Source organism: Pelmatolapia mariae, linkage group LG13, assembly GCF_036321145.2.
Source record: "Pelmatolapia mariae isolate MD_Pm_ZW linkage group LG13, Pm_UMD_F_2, whole genome shotgun sequence".
NCBI classification, from domain to species: domain Eukaryota; kingdom Metazoa; phylum Chordata; class Actinopteri; order Cichliformes; family Cichlidae; genus Pelmatolapia; species Pelmatolapia mariae.
In genome coordinates, this window is record NC_086238.1 from 15,179,590 (window position 1) to 15,196,141 (window position 16,552).

At 39.3% G+C, this 16,552-nt stretch overlaps 1 protein-coding gene across 5 annotated transcripts in view; it reads left to right on the forward strand.

Annotated features, from left to right (window-relative positions):
- The window catches only part of pde10a (phosphodiesterase 10A), a 62,399-nt gene that overhangs the window by 24,879 nt on the left and 20,968 nt on the right, over positions 1–16,552 (forward strand). For all 5 annotated transcript variants that reach the window (XM_063491251.2, XM_063491253.1, XM_063491252.1 and 2 more), the window contains one exon: positions 4,916–5,047. In XM_063491251.2, the coding sequence (XP_063347321.1) occupies positions 4,916–5,047 (132 nt within the window). The remainder of the gene's footprint in view (positions 1–4,915; positions 5,048–16,552) is intronic.

Sequence of the window (16,552 nt, forward strand, 5' to 3'; positions counted from 1 at the left end):
ATGTAAAATTTTGCTTTAAAGAATAGGGGATTTTTTTTGTATACACTGTCAGTTGTAGTTCTTAGAAAGAAAACCTGATTCAGCAAAATCAGGTCTTACTTGGAAAAGCTCCTACTTAGAAAAAAATCGGAATTGGCCAAGAAAATTGCAATCAGTGCAATTTTCTTGGCCAATTCCCTGTAAAGATTTCACTGTGCCAAATCATTACAGTGATGTTTATAGGGTTACGTTAAGTACAACGTGGACGAGTTTTCTGTAGTCACAGACACAATGAGAAATTCAGATTTAAAATATATAGAGAGAATATTTAAAGTTAAAAAAGAAAAACAGGAAACTGATTTCTGTTTCTCTCTTTTTTTGAGGCTGGATAAATAAATGTGAATGTTAAAATAAAAGCACACTTTTGAATACAGAGAATTGCAGCCTTGCTTCACATGTTTTGTTTTGTTTTTTCATAGCCAATAAAACACCATCCACTTTAATGATGTAGCATCAGAAATACTCTGAAGTGTTTCCTCTTGTGCGCCACTGATACATTTTGGCCTGCAAATGTATCGCACATATGGTATCTCGCTCTGTGTCCAACTTATTGATATACATTCACATTGGTATACTACAGATATACTAGTAGATTTTGTTATAAGACGGAGTGACTTGCAGTTTACAAGCCATTAAATTTTCCATATAAAATCAGAGCACGCTGAATTGATTTCCTTCATAAAAATGCTCATAAACTTGAATGCTAACTCACAAGAATTGACTGTTTTTAAGCTGTTTCAGGGTGTTTTTGATGTTGGAAATTCCATAGTAGAACCACGAAACTGCTTCTGACACTGTACAATATATAGCCTATGCTATATGTTAATATATTTTTTGTCAAACAGGAGCATGTTCTTACAAACTTGGGTGTGAGAGTGCAAAGACCCAGACAAACTCTGACTGGTTTGGCCTTTTCCCTTCCTAATCCTGGGGTGTGGTGTCAAGATAAGTGTTATGCAACAATACCTCACTGCATGAACTCAGGCTTCGCTTTTTTTTATACAGGAAGCCCAAGTCTGAGTCAGTTACAAACATTTCTGCCAACTTGGCTTCAGCCACTCACGAGCATGCTACACAACCAACTGATTCCCACCTATAGGTTTTTTGGCTGAAGGAGTGACTTCAGTTGACTTAAAGGGTTTTTTTTTAAAGGTACTTGTAATTTACTTCTGTTTGTTAAAGCGGACAGGTCACAGTCTTTATTTTATTTTATTTTATTTTATTTTATTTTATTTTATTAAACAATGTATATTTATTAAGAGTTTTTGAAAAAGAGAAATGTATATATAAAGACACATAATTAAAAAAGTCCTGCCAGCTCATAAACATGCTGTGATAAGCGAAAAAAAAAAAAAAACTCAAACAAAAACATTATTGCACTCATGTCTCCATATTTGCCACAAAAGAAAAGGATGGCTGCCAGGTTGCAAAGAAAAATTCATTTGACTCTTTGTTAAAACAACAGACCTTTTCTAGTTGTAAGTAGTAGATAACAAACTTAGTTCCAGGTGAGGAGTCCTTCTGTTTTGCACAGACCTTCTGGCCAAAAGTGAGCAAAATGATGTCAGCTTGGGCCCTACTTAAATTTACATCTTGGGGAGTTACTCCAAATATTGCCATAATAATACATCATGCAACACTCTGTCCAGATTTTTTTTGAAGACATATTAAACACCAGAAATCTAATAACTTCAGACGTGACCAAAACATATGATACAGAGCACCAGAAGGCTGTTTAAAGTGATCACATGTAGGGTTCAGATCACTGTTGATTGTACCTAATCTGACTTTAAACCAGTTGGTAGATGTTTTTCATTTGAATAACAATCTAATTAGAAATTCAGATTTGTGAGACTACTTTGCATTTCTCTTGTTTTCAGGTATTTACCTTTCACCTTTGAACCTCTGTGCTGGGAACCACTACAGTATCTACATGAAGTAAATAAACAAGCACATTCTCCCACGGCAAAATCAGTAAACAGTAAAATCCTAGTTGTGCGTTGGTGAATCAGAATTGTATATCTTAATGAAAACATAATTTTATCTGCAGTGCAAGTATTTTTATTTTAATACTTATGATCCATTTTGTTAATATATAGTTCATTTTTTTTATACTTTTACTGAATCAGGATTTGAGGACTTTCATTTTAATAAATCTGTTGTTTTGTTAGGGTAATGTTTGTTTTTACCTAAGCAGAGCATTTATTTTTATCCGCATTCTTTGCACAACCTGCAGTATCCAAACAGTTTATTGTCATAAACACTGGAAGAATTAACCTCTCATGTACAAAATTCATTAAAAAATATTTATTTATTTATTAAAATAAATGTAATTCAGTTAAATGTTACAGACCCTAAAATGATGAGAATTTGTGCTTCTATGTTATTTTACTATTATTTATTTTATTATTTATTATTTATTTTTCTTTTATGTTCAAATTCAACTTTTTCTTAGCATTGACAAAAAAAGGAAAAAAATTTAAAAACCTGGTTAAACCAGTCACCAAGCTGTTACATCTGCAACAGCAGTCTCTCACTGTCCTGATTGAGTGAGCAAATGTAGTTCCCAGTGGGGTTAGCCATTCTGGACCGCAGCATGTGGGACAGATTGGGCTGCACCTTTGATTAGCCTCTATAGTCTCAGGACCAGGACACTGGTCCTCAGCGCTATCCCACAGCGCTGAGTGTCACTGCAGTCACATTAATGTGCGCTGTGGCTCGAAAGATTTCAGAAGGAAAGCCTATAAGGTCAACGTGATGTAGCGGGAATGTTCAAAAAGGGAATTATTAATCACAATCAAGGTAAAATATGGTCACATTAGGTCAAGTCAGTCATTTCTCTGGATTCTTATAAAAGAATAGATTGATGATATTGACATTTTTTACTTTATCTATAAACAATGTTTCTTCTAAACACACACATGAATGAATATAATGTGTGTATCTGTCACCAGTGAAGTTGCTACAGCACTATTAGTTGATTCCTTTAAGCTACAGAATGTAGCACATGTATTGGGCTTGCGAACGCCGCAGTTTTGACCCGTCTTTGTCATTTAGGTCTTACAAATGCCCGCTTTTCACCACTTGTGTAGCCCTAGAAATTTTAATTAACACCATTTTATTAGCCATTGCAAAGCTCTTATCACTGCTGTTCTTGCCCCATGGAAATAGAACATTTGACTATTTTGTTCATGTGCACACATATGATTGCTAAACAATTTTCAGACTCCTTTCACACAAAACTTGTATTCATAAATTTATACAGCATCCTTGTTTTTCATCTTTTGTAATGTCACCAATCACAGTGCCTTCTTTGTGTTTCAAATAGGACAAAGTTGTAAGGGTCTTTTGCAGCGCTCCCATTTAGCTCCTCTCCGTGTGTCTTTCTGTCCTCCGCAGCCCTCTCCATCCCACCCCAACCCCTCTTTAACTTTTCCTGATTTATTAAGCTGTATTCTGCCGATGTGCGTCAGAGCTGGCCAGGAGTCTCGTGAGGCGTTCCGCTCCTGAAGAGCTGTGTCTCGTGTCTGGACAGCATCAGACTGTAGCGTCCTCCACCCCCCAAACTTACCCCCACCTCTGTTTGCCTTATTTGCCTGTAACCAAAAGCCTGCTCTATCTATACACACAGACACTCTGGGCAGATGATCGTAACTGAACATCAAATGATTTGTTCTGCAGGGATAGATCAAAGGTCGTGGATAGCTCAGAGTCTGAATCAGGAGCACTATGATCCTAAAATTAAATTAAAAGTGAAAGATATTCTTCAACCACAACCTTTTATGGGCTCATAACAGGTTACCTGCAGCTGAAGCAGAATTTAGTCTTTCTATCTCTGCATCTGGTTTTACTTTGTCATCTGGCACAACACTCACCCCCCACCCCCTCCAACCCACACACACACACCCGGCTTACTGTTGTGTTGTCTACAGGGATCTGTAGCGATTCACAACACTGATACTCATGCAGCTTTCCTGACTGACACCCCACTTACTAATGTTTTCATGCCACGTGTGTGTGTGTTTGTGCATCTACAGAGGGAGTCTACACAGATGCTCCTGATAACCAGACATTTCTTGAGAAAGCGTTATAAGAACTTTCAGGGCTGTCTAAATACAACGCTCTTCTCTCTACTATTATCTGAAAACGTACAATTATAGTTTACCATGCCATAAAATGTAAATTCACGTCTGTTTGTCTTTTATAAGAATGCATTTATTCTCATTATGAGATGACACTTCACGTCTAAATGTATACAGTTAGAAGTCTTTGTTTTAAACATACACTCCATTTGCGTGAGTGACCTAAACATGATGGCGTCCTAGTGCATCATGACTGCTTCACAGACGCCAGTGGGGGTATTAAAAACAACTTTCCCTCAACGATGGTCTGGCAAATGGCTTTTTTCCCTGACAACAAAGACAGTAAACAGCAGCACTTAGCAAGCTCTCAAGATCCTAATTGCCTATTAAGCACAATCGAGTCCTCCTTTATCCTGTTGCCTCTGTTGGGGGCTCCTATCCCTGGAGATACAGATTTACAGTAAACATAAGTGAGCTAGCCCGGCTATCAAAGAGCTTTAACTCGAGCCTCGGCTCGGCTGCCACCGCTCTCACCTCACCGTGAAGAGAATGAAGTGACCTTCAGCTGTTTTCATCCTTTGCATTTGTTTGGGTGACCTTTGGGATCATTGTGGGTTCAAGTGAGATGTTATTTCATTCCTCTCACGTGCTACACTTCTCCTTTCTAGCATCAATGATTCTGTTCATTATCTCACATCAGTATTGTTTTGGTGTTTTTGTTGTTTGTTTGTTTTTCTCACAGTTTCATTAGTCTTAAATAAAGTTTTTTAAAGTGTTTTGTTTTTGTGTTTCAGGCTTGACAGATGAGAAAGTGAAGGCCTACCTCTCGCTGCACCCGCAGATTCTGGATGACTTTGTGTTGGAGAGTGTGAGTGCAGAGACGTTGGACAGATGGCTGAAGAGGAAGACCAGCAGCAGGCCTGCAGGTATACCCCCCTACCACACACATATACAGACAAAAAACGCACAGAGTCAGCTGCAGCTCTCTGGATCACTAAGACAAAATGCTTGGATTTAAGAATTGCAGTTTTTGTAAGTCTGGGGAACAACAGTGCATTTGCAGGCTCTGTTTATTATCCTGGCCATTAGCAGTGCAAATCACTCATCATCACATGTGTCTCCTTTAATCATCCATGTTTGTGATACACAGAAGAAAAGGAGAAGGAATGGACCTGTCCGGTTTTTACGGGTCATTAGATGTGTTTGAGCCGGCTGGGCTGAGTTTGTGCCGTGCACTCCACTCACAGCGAACTGTTTCTCAGACCGACTGCATCCATCAAGGGCCCACAGGGTTGGCACAGTGCCCAGTTGAGCTGCTGACGTCAGAGGCGACCTCCAGAGACATGCAGCCGGCTGAAGGGGGCCCAAGGGAGGGGTGTGGATGTTGGTGGTAGCGCTGGTGGTGCTTGGGGGGGGGCTGTGCTGGCTCAGGGTGTGGGTGTGTTGAAGGAGGAAGCTGGCAGAGGATAGATTTGTCACATTTTGGAGCTGCTTTCCACGCGAGGAATGCAGACAGTAGTGTTTGTTGCTGCTGTGCAGAGTTGTTAATTTCTCAAGTCTGAGCCAGTGTTTGAAACAATTTCCTGTATGTTGTATATATACAGTATGTGTGTGTTTAGCTTGACAAATATCAAATAGAGGCTGTCATGCTAATAACTCTTCCTGGCGCCAAGTAGGAATAACTAATTTCATCCACATAGTTCAGTTCAGGGCAGATGGAACCTGTGTAAACCAGATCGCTGATTCACAAAACTAAATAAAAGAAAGGCTTTTTAACTGAAATCTTTTTTGTTTCAGTGTTCACAGTTCAGTCAGGACCACTTTAGCTATCTGCAGTAATTTATATTTGGCTTTTTGGCTTTTTGGCTTTATTGTGGGACCTTCCCCCAAGGTCCCACAATAAATATGTGAAATATGTGAAAACCAGAGTCATGACATAAAAAAGAGAAGCTGGGGCGGGTTGCAAAGAGGCTTGCAGATGAGCAGCAGATGTAGGCAGACTAAAGCCACATAAACGGTCCCCTTTAAGATTTAACAGTTGGATGTATAAAAGGCAGAGATGTACCGACTGCAGTTTTCTTGGCTGTTTCCCATTTACGATTATTTTCTAAGCATGGTCTGCTGATTCTGATTTTTTTTAAGAACTTTAACTGACAGCAAATCCAGAAGACTTTCATAATAAAAGAAATTATTAAATGCTCCATTTTTGTCCAAACTGTGGTAAATTACAGGATCTTCTCTCATTAAATCAGCTAAAAATTAATTGCTCTGTCACTGGAAAGGGGTACAAGAGCTACCTGACATACTTTACCTACTCAAACAAAAAGCAGGTGCAACAGATTTATATAACAAAACAAACGTCAAGTACTTACATCATTTTTTTAGTATGCTTACAACTTCAGTCCTGTTATAGATAACAAGACTTTGATACTTTTTTTCAGTATTTCCTCATAACTGTTTCAATCCTTTGCTCATACCAAGGCTGCTGACTTGTGGCTAGCTCAGGCTCCGGATAGCTTTAGCCGTTTTAACTTTTTGTTAGCTTATGTTTTCATCGTCATCCCTCCACCGTTTAGCTTGGGGGACTGTCTTCACCTACAGTGAAATGCTTCCACGCTAAGGACATATCAGTCTCAACAGCTGTGTGTGTGTTGCACACAGGCATGAGATGGACCGATTCATAATCTGACATATGGTACGCTAACCACCCAGGGCCAAGAACACTGGAAATTGAGTAATTCTGGTGCCAGGCAAATCGATATGTGTATCTGTTGTCAAGGGTTCAGCAGATCTTCTGGGATGGAAGCTGATATTAATTTAATGGCCTAACTAAACTAACATTATGCTTAATTGACAACTCCAGTTGTTCTAATTTAAAGAACAACACAAACAGTTTTTGTTTACTACAGATTGCGTATACTTAATATGAGTACTTCATCTTTGTGCACTTAAGATGTCAAGGATGTCGTACTACTTCCCTTTTATTCAGCCACTCTCTACAGTTTATTTCAGTAGAGTAGGGAAATCGATTTGCAACTACTTGAAACTCACTTGAGCCAGGTATCCCATCACAGTGAACAAAGTTATCACTGTGCGGAAACTCAGACATGATTGATTTGAAAATGCTACGATCCATTACCACATGGCCGTATCAGAGATTTGGCCATAGAAAAGCATACTTGATGTTCATTATGATGAATTACATGTTTCAAGCAAGTTTCAAATTTCAAATTTGATTATGCTGCTGTCTAGAAATGCATACTGACTGCTTTCTTTTTAATGTGCTTTGAAAAGTAATGTTATCAGTAATGCAAACGATGTTAGTGTGCAGCTAAAGACCCTGGTAAAGTAGCTTTTGGATGAAGAGACATAGCTGAGGACCAGGAACAATACAGTAACACAAAATTATTGGTATAAAAGTAAATAACAGATTTAGAATATCCATCCATCCACTCTTTTCCGCTTATCCTTATGGGATAGGACTGAAGCCTATCCAAGCTACCATTGGGCGAGAGGCGGGGTACACCCTGCATAAGGTCACCAATTTGATACAGGGCTAACACAGAGAGACAGACAACCATTCACACTTACATGTACACTTTCCCATTCTCACTCCTATGGCCAATTTAGAATCACCAGTTAACCTAACCCAACTAACTGCATGTTTTTGTGGGAGGAAGCAGGAGTACCTGGAAAGAACCCACACAAACACAGGGAGAACATTGAATATATTTATATTAATCATGTTGAAACATATTTTAAATTAATAATTTATTATTTAAATGCATAATGCAACTATTCTGCAAGTAAATCTGCTCTCACTGAGTGGCCAGTGGAGTGGCCATATTATTTCCATTGTCTAAATCAAGTTAACATATAGTGGGTATGTTTTTTTCTATTAAATTTTGCATTTTTTTTCAAAAAGTAGAAAGGAAAAAGAGGACAGAAAATAAGCAGAAAGGGAGCATGGGACCACCAATCCAAATTTTTAAGCTGTTTCTTTTTTGTTCTTAGCTAATATTGTGGTACTTTAAAGGCACAGTCAGTCTTTTTTTAAAAGAATGTAGCTTTTTGATAGAGAAACATAGTTGAGAACCAGGAACAATACAGTATCAATACAGTATCAAAAAGTTATTGTAGCACTATATATAAATGTATGGTAATAAAGATACAAGTATCTGTGTAAGTACATAGGCTTACATAAACTTAGAGTTAATACATTAAAAATACATAGTAGCAGGTATCAATTTGTTCTAAGTCGCCATGTTTCCCTGCAATCTTGAATACAGTGGCTGAGATTGGAGTTCTGCCTAATCATGTTTTATATAAGTAGCTAGAGACACATATGTAGCATGCCAAAGGTGGAGAAGTAGAGACGTCGTAGGTCTTTGTGTGCCATCTCCTGATGTAACCCCTTAAAAATACATAAACATGCTTATTTATCCCTTTTTGTCACAATTGCTTAGCGTCAGTAGATTAGACACACGACCCTCTTGTCCCCAGACAGCTGACAACGAGCTAACTTAATAACAACATCAGCTGGTTGTAAGCTAACATTATGCCAGCTAATGTTAGGCTTGAATGGCCCATAAATCACAGTTTCCCTCTGATAAACAGTTTCATTACATTCTGGTGTCATTTGAGAGTCCAACAATGTTAGATTCGCTTCAAAGAAAGTTTCACTACCACTGACTGACAGAAGCTAACAGAGGCTAATAGCAGCTAACAGAGGCTAACAGTAGCAGTTACCAACAGAAAAGTTCAGGATATCCTCAGCAACTCACCTCAGTGTCTCAGTCATTGTACAGAAGTGAGCTTCACTAGCTCACTGACCTCTCACAAAGTTTTACAACCTCCTTCAGAGTACATAGACGTGGATATATTTTGACAGCTGAGATGAAGGGGTTACACTCCCTACAGATGAATAGGAGGCAGAATTGTTTGTCCTACACCGGCCACTGTCGCTAGGATTATGCACTCGAAGTGAGAGTGTAAATGTGCCAGTGCACCCTCCTCATTGGTCACTTAAAGCACCGCTGCAATACAGTCACACAGTCACTTCTATGTATGCTTACTGTTAAGGAGCAGGGAGCCACTGCAATATTCTCCCAAACGATAGGTGTAGCCACACACAGACAATGCTGCTACATCAGTGCTGACACAGCAAGAGAAGAAGTCAAAGCCAGAAGAAAAAACATAGCAGAGTGGATTTTTTTCCACATGTTCTCAATATCTCAACTCAAGCATTTCTTTCTGTATATTGTGTGAATCTCTAAATTCATCAGAACAGTGATAAAAACCATCTCATATTTAGGTGTGTTTATTGCAAGGTTCAAAGGAAACTCATGTAGCATTACTTTGCTACATTAGAATAATTTCGATATGCTATTTCTGATCTGTGGTAGTTAGAATACTTCATTCAGCTACTGTTTGTATAACTCTTAAACTGAGTGGGAGGAGATCAGAGTGAAAACGTCAGCAATCAGCTCTCTAATTCTGCCACGTCTCTCTTTGACTTGATCTTTACATCACATCATGAGTAATATTACTAAGTCCACTTCCTCTGTTAGACCACTGCGAGCAGACGCTTTGGCACCACTCTGAAGCCTCTCTGTAACTTCCTCTCAGTGGCTGTATCCACTCAAATGACAAACACTGTCTAATTTCTGGTTCATCACACAGGATGAATGGGTCACTGTGTTAGATTGATGGCTAAGAGTGTGTATCTGACTTCTAGCTAGTATTTTACACATTTATCCCCCCGTGTGTTAACGAAGTAATGAAGTACTTCCTGTGTTACTGAAGAAGGTAAAATAGTTCTCTCTAATGACATATTACTTAACTCATTTTTTATTCGCACTTGTAATAGATGCGATTGATTTTATATTTTTTATGAGTGCAGCAACAGCAGGATTTGTCATCATGTGACCGTCATTGAGATAACCACTGCTTCCTGGAAGCAGTCCCTGCAGCCAGTCTTGTTCTCACTTATCATGTGATGGACAACACTGGATTACATAAATCAGTTGGTCTGCACACGCAAGTGTGTATGTGTCTTTGTGCAGAAGTTGTGTTGCACCCTGCAACTCCGGAAAAAGGATTCACATTTGCACACTTTCTTTATTGAGTTGAATCTGCTGTGCAGTTATATTACAAATATTTCTTGTCATAATAATCAAATTATAGTCTTTCTGTAATGTGTTTTTTTAATCATTGTTTATTACTTTCTTACTTCATACTGTGTCGTTTATTTATCAAGATGAGGCTTCAACATTCAAAGCTGATGGCTCTCAACAGCACATTACACTGCAGTGCTGCCTTAAAGCCGCCAGAACACAGAAACACTGTTTCCCAGAATCCTGCTGATGTCATTTAACCATCACACCTCCTTTGACCAAGGTCCCACTGGCAATGTTTACTTCACACGACACTCTGTCACGGGACAATTAATAAATCCCAAATTCTCTGCTGCACCCATTTAGAGGCCCCTCGTTACTCATCTGTGCCTTCTGCAACGCACACGCACTCACAGACAGACACACAATGTATATGAATGTGTCTGTTTGTCAGACCATGCAAGGCTTTTTAGCTCTGAAACTTCTGCTCATCCATGTAAGGACTTTTAAACAAGGAAAAGTTGTTCCGTTAAGTCAGTCAGAATTGGATTATGTTTGAACTAGAACAAGAACAGCTGTTTACATTACTGATTTTTTTTTTTAAATTAATCATTTAAGTAATCAGTGCAGCATTAGCATTTTGCAAACCTAAACTATGAGGTCATTCATAGAGGAGGATGACATCATCTCTGAATTCACAAATCTTGCAGCAAAACTGCAAACCTCAAGAAATCTGTGGCCAGGTCCTCAGCAGTACGTGTTGCAACTTAGTTTATTACCTACAGAACAGGAAGACCTCAAAATAAGACCGTTGCTCATCCAAACAACCCCAAACTCTGCATTGCACTTCCTCTTTCAACACCAAGTTTCAAGGGCGCTACATTGACAAAAGTTTTGGGCCAAACTTCTTTATCTCAACAATGGGTGTTTTCATTCCCTTTGCCACAGGTGCAATAGATCAAGCACCTAGCCGTGCAGCCTGCCTTTACAAGCATTTGTGAAAGATTGGCTCTTTTTACAAAGCTTTTTGAATTTGAGTGTGGTACTGTAATAAGATGCCACCACCGAAACTAGTCAGTTTGTGAAATTTCTTCCCTTCTAGATAATCCACCGTTAACTGTAAGCGGTGTTATTGTAAAGAGGAAGCGTTTAGTAACTACAACAACTCAACCACCAAGTGTCCGGCCGTGTAAAGTTGCTGAGTGGGTGGCACCAAGTGCTGAGGCACAGAGAGGGTAAAAGCCACAAACGCTCAGCTGATTCATTAACTGCTGCTGATTTCCAAACCTCCTCTGGCATTAACATCAGCACCAAAACTGCATCCAAGGAGCATCATGGCATGGGTGTCCATTTAGGTTTAGGAAAAGATTTAGGTTTTTGTTTGTTTGTTTTTTTTACCTTATCCGAATAATAAGTTATCAGAGTTCTACAAGGATAAATTGACTACTTGAGTAATTGAAGTAACATGTCCCTGTCAGGCTAGGTTCCCTGCTTCAATAATCCTGTATAGTTTTTCTTTTACTAATATAAGTATATAGACATTTTTTTCTTATATTCTTAACTGTATATGTGTAACAATTTAAATTTATTATTTTATTTTATACTTTAAATGTATTTATTTGTATTATATTGGTTCGATGGAAAATAAATACACAGAAATTCAGTTCTACCGTGCAATAACTGGTGTATGTTCTGAATAGCTACAATAAAGTAGATATCCTCTTCTATTCTACTGGAGAAGCATGTGGAAAAGTGAGTCTCTATCCTATCTGGCCTGGTCTCCAGCGGCAAGAGAGTTAGGCCAAGTTAAGCAGCTGATACTGTTTCTCAGATGTGTTTAGAGGCCAGGCACAAGCAGACAAAGATGTGCTTGTGTAGCAGTACCTCATACCCCACCACTGTGATAAGAGACCAGGCTCACCTGCAGGGCTTTCCAGGGAGGGGAGGTGGATGCCCCCCACCTCTCCCTACGCAGCGCTCATGAGGCACATTGAGTTTCAAATGGTAAAAAACATTTGGTAAACATAAGTAGACGTTTTAATTAACATGCTGGCTCTTTTAAAGCCTTTTGCCAGAAATGTACGGCAGGTTAATGAAAAGTAAAAGAAAGAAGGAGGACTCGCTTGTTGCTTGTTGGTAAATAGAGAGCATGGCACTGAAAAAGAAGAAGAAGAAGACTGCTTTTTTTGGCAGCTGCAAATCCTCCATGCAGCAGGTCGATGCAGGACAACCACTAGGTCGACACATATTGACCGCTGAGTCACTGCTAGCTGACCGTCCTGTGGGAGACTGTGTATCTGTAGTGGTGGATCAATAAAGAGCCCATAAAGTATCGTACGCATTAGACCTGTCTGACTGAGACATTTTTCTTGTGCAGGACTTTCGCCCAGGGCTACTGATATCTTCTAGATGCTTCTTCAAATCATCTCTCTATCTATCTATACTATTTTCCTTGCTGTCATCACATAGTTGTTCTATCAGAGTCACTCCCACTGTATTGTTTACAGTGCTTTCAGCAGTGTTTGCAGGACATGCAAGAGAGTACGCATCATAGCTGAGCAGACTGTGGTGCATAGTCAATGCAAAAGTTTTTCATTTGAGATTAACAACATCCAACATAACAACCATCCTGGTTGTCATTTTGCTTTTCTGCTATGTTAAAATAAATTATTAAATATTCACGAAATATTTATCAATCTGATATTATGCTTTTCCAGCCCTTGCTGTTTGCACCTCTGCTTTAACTGTTAACAGTGGTGCAACATGTATATTCTGTAAACAATGAGCAGCTAATACACCGCAGTGTCACTTTCTGTGAAGCTGAAAATAAAACATACAGCAAATATTTCAAAAAATATGCCAGCATGCACCAAAAATCCAATTACTATCCCTTCTCATTCTTTAAATGCAAGAGTACGACTGTGGACAATAAACTGTATAAACTGTATCGGGACATAGAGCGACACAGTGTAATGAAATAGTCAAATAGTCAGCCTTACCCACTCAGCAGTGGTTTCCAAACAAAACTAGTGCATACTGTATTTACTGTACCTGATGAACCAAAGCTACTGTGCAGCAGGTTTTGGGGGGAAAAAAAGTTTAAATGGTGTGATGAAGTTTCTAAAAGAAGTCAGTTCAGCCTCTGCAGCGTTCAGGAGTTGCTCGACAGTTGTGTTTAGTGTTCACTGTCGACTGTGCTGGCAGTATATTTTCTAAGAACATGTCAGCACTCTCCTGGTGTGTTTACTGAAATCACAGCAGGTTCCTGAAAATAAGGGAAGGTATTAACAGACGGCTGGTTTTTGTCCCAGCGCTGATGGCTGGCCGTGTCGCGCTATGATAAAAATCACAGTTACACATGCGCAAACACGACTAAAGCGTATGTCTACCCCAGGGATAGCTCTGTTATAATCCCATGACACATGTGTGATGGAACAAAGATCTTATATCTGTAACATTTCAGTTTAGTCTTTTGTTTTTGGTGCTGGTGGTCATGCAGAACAAAGCAGCATATGTCTTCACACACACACACAAAAAGCCAAAGAGCTAAGCTAAGAGGTAAGACAAGATATTTTCTGGTTTCTAGGAAAGACAGTTATGTGAGAGCCATGCTGGACCTGCACCTGCACCTGCTGAATGTGTGCATGACCCTGCATGCAAACTTTAAAAGAAGCTGCTGGAACTGTTCCAGCTGGGCAAAACTGGTTCAGCACAACAGATTTAAAGGGCTTTTGTAACTCTATAGTTTCCAGGCATAGAACGGTTCTACATTTCACCTCAACAGTGTTTATCCCACAACTACAACTTATTCCTGTTCATTTTTAGCTCCTTAGACATTTTGTGGTGTGCAGACACAGTGTTCAGCGTTCTGCTAATAAAATGCTAACTGAGATTTTGTGTCTGTACAGTAACTAGACCTGTAATGAACATGGTCTGGTCACAGTTTTACTCCAGGAGGGATATGCCTGATATTTTTATGTAGAAGAACCTGGTCAATTAGTTTTGTTGGTTTAAAAAGTATTTTTGTTTGTTTGTTGTAAATACCATTATAAAATCTTCCCATCAGTGTAATATTTTCCTGATATGACTTTTTATTCTGGTTCATTCTTATGTTTTGGCATTGCTGGGATAAGTGGCGCAACTGACTTTATAAGGATCCTCCACCAAGGCCAATGCTCTGCGTTTCTGTTTTGAATAAAGCGATCTAAATATGCAATGAAAGCCTTTTGTTCCCATGCTCCACCCCTGGCTTTGTAGTTTTGTTTTGGGTTTTTTATACTCTTACTGACAGACAGACAGAGCGATAAATATCACTGAGCACATAAATCCACCGCGGTGGGAGCAGGATAAAATGATCCACGCGTCTCCTGGAGCAGCATCACCCGTCGAACAGAGCCTTTTCTAAAGTGCCGTTTCCCACGCCTCACCACCCTCTAGTGAACCTTGTTGCCGTGGGTGAGGAGAGAGAGGTGATGCAAGGGGCAGCACTGTGAGGGGGGTCACAGAGGAAGAAAAAGCCGCTGCTCATGTGCTGAACAAACGACAAGGCGAAAAATGACATAAGTTACGAGCCAAATAGCAGTGAGAATTGCAATTTCCTGAGTTGTATTTGCATAGATGGTTTTTTTTTTTGTTTGTTTTTTGTAATTAATTTAGGTTTATTTACACAGCCCTCTTTCTCAAGCATCTTTAATTGCGTTAGGATCTGTGCATACCACACAGATCCTGTCCCACACTGAATCATATTGCATGCAATTCAAATGATTCAAATCATTTTCGTTGGTTTAGAGAGCCTTGGTGCCCTTCGGATAAGATTTTAAAGAGTGACACTGTTTTTTGTGCAGTGACCCGTCTCTCTATGAGGGAAGTGGAATCAAAGTCAGAAAGAAAACTGTCACGCATCAGTGTTTGTGTTAATATGGCTGCTCTGAACTGCTGTAAAAAATGTAGACCACTTTTTAAACCAGTAATACTGTCATGGCTGCCCTTTAAAGGGATTAGTGTCTGATTATTTTAGGCCTCAACAAGTCATTTTTAAAAAGATTCTTTTTTTCAGTGGGGCTTGAAGTCTTTTTCAAGTGCAACTTTCTGTCGTCTGATTGACGTCAGCGGCCAGCGGTTCACTCTAAAATAGGTCTCATGGCTAAGTTAGGAAACTCATAGCATACTGCAGGAATGTTTAAAACAACAAACAATGTAGCCGGCTGCAATTCCTTTCTTCACATGTTCAAAGAGGCTCGTTTCAAAGGATGGCCAGCTCGAGTCAGCACTTCAGTGGATGTTTCTAAAATTTGCCCAGCTCTTTGCGTGGTTTTGATCACATGAAAAGTTATCAAAGAGATCTCAGCGGTTTATGTTCTCGTGTGCTGTTGACCCACGTGTACCGAAGAATCACTTGAGCTGTGTGAATGGTTTTATTTTCAGCCCAAGTAGCACTCCCAGACCCACTTTCAGATTATGAGTCCAGAAACTGTTATGATTGGCTGAAGCTTTCATAATTATCACATACTTCAGTGTCTACATCCAAAGACAATAGTCATATGTCTCCCCGGCAGCCGTAAATTACACCAGGAATCTGCACTTGAAGCCGCAAAGTTTTGCACTCGTCAACTTAAATGAATATCTCTCCTAATTTTGTTTTTAAAGGAACGTCATTTAAATAAATACCTCCCTGCATTAAGTAGATAAAATATTCATCCATTACTTATAGATAATGAGTATTGATGCTTTAAATATGCCATTGTTGACTATTCTGAGGACAGCATATGGTTTTTCTTATTTGCTGCTCGTGATGTTGGCCCGTCGTAATCCATCAGTCCACAGCTGAGTATCCACCCATGCAGTGTTTAAACAGCCAGGGAAGATTTATGACTCTCTGACTGTTGCTTTTCAGCATTTTAATTCAAAAAAACAATGACTGCCTTCACATCTAAACAGTTACTCAGACTTTGTAACAATTAAAAGCATTTTGAAGTTCCTCTTACAAAAGTAGAATCATCTGACTTAATCCGTGGCTCTCCTTCACAGCGTGTCTTTGTCCTGTCTTCCTCCCCTCACTCTCAACCAGTCGCGGGGAATGGCCGCCTGGTTCTGCCAGGGGTTTCTTCCTGTTAATAGGAAGTTTTTCCTTCCCACTATCACCAAAGCGCTTGCTCATAGGGGGTCATTCGATTGTTGGGGTTTTCCCTGATTTCTCTGTATGATTGTAGGGTCTTTACTTTACAATATATAAAACACCATGAGAAAATAATTGTTATGATTTGGCACTGTATAAATAAAACTTAATTTTTTTTTATTATTATTCTTTTTTTGTTA